The sequence below is a fragment of the Oryzias melastigma genome, linkage group LG18 (genome assembly GCF_002922805.2).
Source record: "Oryzias melastigma strain HK-1 linkage group LG18, ASM292280v2, whole genome shotgun sequence".
Taxonomy (NCBI): domain Eukaryota; kingdom Metazoa; phylum Chordata; class Actinopteri; order Beloniformes; family Adrianichthyidae; genus Oryzias; species Oryzias melastigma.
Window position 1 is genome coordinate 24,199,934 of NC_050529.1, and position 5,424 is coordinate 24,205,357.

General features: G+C 42.3%; 1 protein-coding gene across 1 annotated transcript in view; it reads right to left on the minus strand.

Annotated features, from left to right (window-relative positions):
* The window catches only part of arsj (arylsulfatase family, member J), a 16,141-nt gene extending 10,919 nt beyond the window's left edge, over positions 1 to 5,222 (minus strand). The window contains exon 1 of the mRNA XM_024288686.2: positions 3,599 to 5,222. Within this exon, the coding sequence (XP_024144454.1) occupies positions 3,599 to 3,888 (290 nt within the window). The 5' untranslated portion in view covers positions 3,889 to 5,222. The remainder of the gene's footprint in view (positions 1 to 3,598) is intronic.
* Between the last annotated feature and the right edge of the window lie 202 nt (positions 5,223 to 5,424).

Below are 5,424 nucleotides of genomic sequence, written 5' to 3' on the forward strand. Positions count from 1 at the left end.
TGTGTCATCTGCATAGCTATGGTAACTAATGTTGTTGTTCTTTATAACCTGGGCCAGTGGGAGCATGTAGATGTTAAATAGAAGTGATGAGACACCGCCACCTTATTTTATGACAGGAAAAACTTTGTAATACACAGTGGGTTCAATTATTTTACTATATTTAAAAAAAAATGTTTATTAATGAATATGCAATGAATTAATTTTGCTGCATTTATCCACCACATCTTAAAATTCCAGTCAGTGAAATTAAATATTGTCCGACTGTAAAGTGGTCCATGTTTACATATGGAGAAGCTCATTAGCATTAGTATCATGCCAATGCTACCTTACCGTCACCAAATCAACAGTTTTTATCAAACTTTTGGTTGCTGCTATAAGTTAGGCGGGTTTGTCTTCCAGTTCTGACTGGCTCTCGTTAAAAATCACCAGATGGTCCACGGTGTCATCAGCCGAAACTACATGTTACACAGAGATGATTAGCGGAAGTGACCGCGGGGTGAGTGTTCACCTTCAGATGAATGAAGTGGAGAGGTCCAAAAAATGACCAAAATGAGAGTTAATAAGCATAAATAATTATATGGAAACGTTTGTGGCGACTAACTTTTACTCACAAAAGAGGAAGAAATGCTTGCTCCTGGTGAGTGTCAATTTCGGGCCCTTCAAAAAAAACCATCTATCGCAATAGACTCTTTACTCTATCGAGAAAAAGTTCTATCGTGATATCCACCATTGTTTTATCGCCCAGCCCAACCTGGAAGTAAGAGACTTGATCTCTGAGGCTCCGCCTTTCACTCCTTATGGTGTCACACATTTCATGACGTCACCTTAGGGCCAGCCTTGGCAACCACCACAAAATCCAAACTTTTGCAAAGACGGATCTGCATATTTAAACATTTAAAATTAAAAAGATCTTATCAATCACTACTAGCTCAGTAGGGAAAGTGGGTGTGTTAGCCTGGGGCTGGTGCTGGCAGCGCAGACTTTTCCTGGAAGGGGCTGTTCTCATTTGTCTACGGGTGTATTCAGACTGGGAAAGTCCGGCGGTTCAGATCGAGCTTACTTATTTGTTCCGGATCAAGTCCTGAAGATTACATTTGGTCTGATTTCAGACTGCCGTCAAGTGGACTTTCCTGTTTCGAATCAAGGCTTGTAAACAAAACAATGTGACTAAAGATCTCTGTAGTCATTGGCCAGCAGTTATGGGGCGGGTCAAAACAAAAAGAGGAAGATTGAGGTGCTGCAGTTTGCCAGGATTTTAATTTATTCAAACTTTTTATTTTGCTGATCCGTTTTGAGCATCTGTATAAAGGCCAAGTTCAACACTGTTACTCCTGCTTTGGTGCAGCGGAGGAATGCTGCACGACTGTTACTGGGGAGGCTACGGCTACAGGTACACTAATAAGTGCTTGTGACGGATAGATTGGTGGTTAAAAAAAAAAAGTGAGAAGGGATTTGCATCGCGTTAAAAATTGTTTTAATGAGCCTGCATTCATCTGACCACATTTCATTGAGTTGTTGTGTGTCATTGTTGTGGTGTTATGGTATTGTTTGTAAGAGAGTTCTGTTGAGGAACTGCAATAGATTTTTTATGATGACATTCCTGCTCCCTGCGCACGTGCACACAGAAAAGTGAGTGTTACAATGAACGCTCCAACATGTAATCAGTTGGACCAATTACTTCCTTTTGCTGACACAATAATGTTCTACATTTGTGCACGGCTCACCGATCGCATCAGTCCTAACGTGTTTACATCACGTGACGGCTACGATGGCCGTTTTGGTTCAGTTATTCTGCTCCCAGAGCGGATCGTATTCAGAATGAGGAATCTCAGAGCGAAGTGAAGTCCAGTCTGATTGGAAACACACCGAGACCACCTTGAAAGATGGGTCAGAGAACGGTTCCTGGTCCAGGACTAGGATTCACTTATTTCCGTATTCAGACTGAAACTTTGTTCTGCATGATCAGGGGACACAAACTCTGGTTCACTTTAAGCGGACCAAATGTGTCTAGTTTGCATTCACACTGTGAGGACCTGCTCGTTTTCATGGGTATTGGAGGGGCTGGTGTTGAAAGCCCAGGTTTTTAGAGGATTACTCAGAAATGTGTGAACTGATCAAAATACTGCTGTGAGGAATGATTACAATACACTTAAAAGCTCAAAAAAGTGGATTTTGCATGACAAGGGCCCTTTAAGGTTCTTAAAGAGCTTAACATGAAGCCACTTCAGCAACAGTTTTCTGTATTTAGAACCCTTTTTCCCCAAGTTCAATAAGTTTCTGCTTTAGGAAGCAACACTGCTTAATAATCCTATCTTTTTCTTTGCAATGACAATGGTCAGCTGCAGTTTCTTAACTTGAGAAAGCCCTAAGTTCTGAGTGCATTCCAAACAGATTTATCTGCATACTGAAGGGGTGAAGTCACTTCTTAGCAGGAATGTCATCACAGCTCTACTGTGTCCTCAGCATTTAACACAGTAAACTGCTCTGTTATTAATGTTTTTGAGTGGCTCATTTTTCAAGAACATGTTCCAAACCCCAGCATAGAGGACAGATTGTTGCTTCCATTATGTATTTATTTATTTAATATTTGGCATTTAAAAGAACAGCATTTTTTACTGAAGCAAATAGCTGGCCTCCTAACAAAGCCTTGTTCCCATATATTTTGATGTCACTGTTTGTCACTGTGCAAATTTTTAATAGTCATTTTTCAATTAGCTGTTTAATCTTAAATTTTATTACCATTATTTTACTGTATGAAATGCCCGTCTAGGGACAAATGCTGTTAATTAGCTCTTGCTAAAATCATTATTATATGAGCATGGGTCTGCTGCTCTGCTGTATGTCTATGTTTTTATATCTGTCTCTACTAAATAAATACATTCTAATTTAAAGCTTAGGGTTTGAAGCCAACTGCAGAAAGAAGTGATATGAACTATACTGCTAACTATTCCATAGCCTGAAAGTTTTAAGCAGTTAAAACTTAATGGCGACCAGATAACAATAATAAATCTGCGTAACTAATGCAAGAGCTAAAATATGTGGTTGTGATCCATGCAACCCATCAGAACATGCTAGATGGGTCTGGACAAGTAAGAGGACATGGATCCTGCCTCTCCAACAATGTGATCTTTCCATCACAACGGAGACAAGAAGAGAGAGTGATTGGTTTCAGCCTGCCATGTATGCATTCTTAAAACATGATGCAAGTTTTTGTTAAGTAAGAGAAAGATGGGGGGCTGACATCTCCAGACTTCTATGAGCATCTAATCTGTTAGTGCTGCTTGACCGAAAACATGCATTAAGAACATTTTCAAACGCTGCAGGCTGAGTGCATCAACTTTTTTACACTTATTTTTCTGAAGTGTTCACACGTTTTCCGAACGCTTGCTTCTGTGGTACGAGCCTCAACTTAAAAATAAAACAAAAACATTTAGTCTCTTACACAGCTCACTGCGCCCTCTGGTTTCCAATGCGTCAGTCCTACAGCCAACCGAGCCATTTTAACTAAGGTGTTTTGCTTTAGAAAAATGTTTTTGTGTCTCACTGAAATCTGCACTCTTGCATTCTCACACCCCCACGGTGCGCACGCGCTCTTTACCTGCCGGTCAACAGCTGGCTCCTGGACGGACTGCAGAGCGGCTGCACATAGTAGTTCTCCAGTTTGACTCCCTGCTCCGCCAGCCGGTCCAGGGTCGGGGTTTTGATCTCAGAGCCGTGGTAGCCCACATCCCGGAAGCCCTGATCATCCACCAGAATGAAAACGATGTGCGGCTGAGAGCCGCGCGCTTCCAGCGTATTTGCAGGGTTTTCCCGGGAAGCCTCCACGCTCCACGTCTGCGGGGACATGAAGCCCAGGAAAAGACTCACCGGGACCCACTGGAGGAACATGCTCCAGCCCGGTGCTGCTTCCTGGGTGAAACGGCTAGTGTTGGTCCGCGCCGCGTGGCGCGCGAGCGGCGGTGGCACGCGGAGCTCGTTCAGGTAGATCTGGGGTTCGCATTGTGCTGAGTTTGTGGAAGACGATCAAAACACAGGGAAAGATCCCTCCCGAAATCCTAACAGCCCCCTCATTCTCGGACTTGAAGAGACGGGAATAACGGGCCGTGTTGAGCCCACGTGAGGTCGCACGTGCCGTCACAGAGGGAGAGTTTGTCAGAATCCCGCGGAGCTCCGGTAAGCAGCTGATGCAGCGGCTTCACCGCAGACGCTCCATCCCGGCTGTAGAAGCAGACAGGACTGGATCAGGGTGCTGGGGGAGTCCCCTCCCTGAATCCCATGCAGCTGTCTGTTAGAGGGCGTTCACGGGCTCCCGGACACCGCAGCTGTTCTCTGTCAGGCAGGCGGGTCTGTGGAGTAAATCAAAGACAAAAAAAAAAAAAAAAAAAAAAAAGACAGAAGGAATTTGTGTGACCAAAGAAGAAGCTTTTGAATATAATTTTCATTTTGAAATATTGAAATATCTTTGTGTTGAAATGATTTGAACAGCTTTTGCTTCACTGAGGGACATTTACTGTGAAAGGTTCCATACATCCATGATTGTCTTAAGCCTTACAGAGTAAACTATATCCATATATATGATCATATATTACGTTTGGGACACAAAATAAAACATTATTTATTAAATACTCTTTTCCTACTCATAAGTCTGAAATTGGCTGATTATCAGACGATTTGGGGGACCTTGGAGACCCTTCTATCAGTCAATTATCACGCAGCTGTTTTCCTGCCACCTGCCTGCCCCTGGACTGCCACCATGCCACCTCCAAATGTTCCAAGGTAGTCTGAAGTAAAAAAAATCACCTGGTCACTGTAACTTGCTTAAACCTCAGCTGCCGCCACTCAGCATATAAAATGCAACTGCCACCTCTTGATTACAAATGCCACTGGGTGCCCACCAGCCAATTTTGCTGAAAAACTGGCATTTAGCTTGTGCATATACTTTAAATGTACAAAGTGTTAAATTAGAAGTGTAGTTTGTGAGCACAAAACACATCAACAGTAAGAGAAGCAGAAATATGAACACTTTTATGTCTGCTGTATTACACCAAAAAAAAAAAGATGCTGATGTACAGCCATAAGAAGCAAGCATTGTGTCTCTGCACTTTAAATTATCTGGATGAATGCTCGATTCTGATTGGCTGCTGGGTGTGGATGCATGCTTAAATTCTGGTCCCAGTGTTCTATATGTGCTAGTGATGGGCACCTCCATTTTTTCTTGGGAATCGATTCTTTCGATTTGACTCCTGGAAAAGAATTGGCTCTTTTGACTCTCAATGCTTGACTATTTACAAAGGATTTTTTGTGGATCTTGATTCTACCATGACTTTACAAAAATAATGGTTTGAATGTTAAAAAATGCTTTAATATGTCGTGTATTATGTAATAAGAATAAAATTTGAAGATCTTTTTTATTATTGTCTCGAG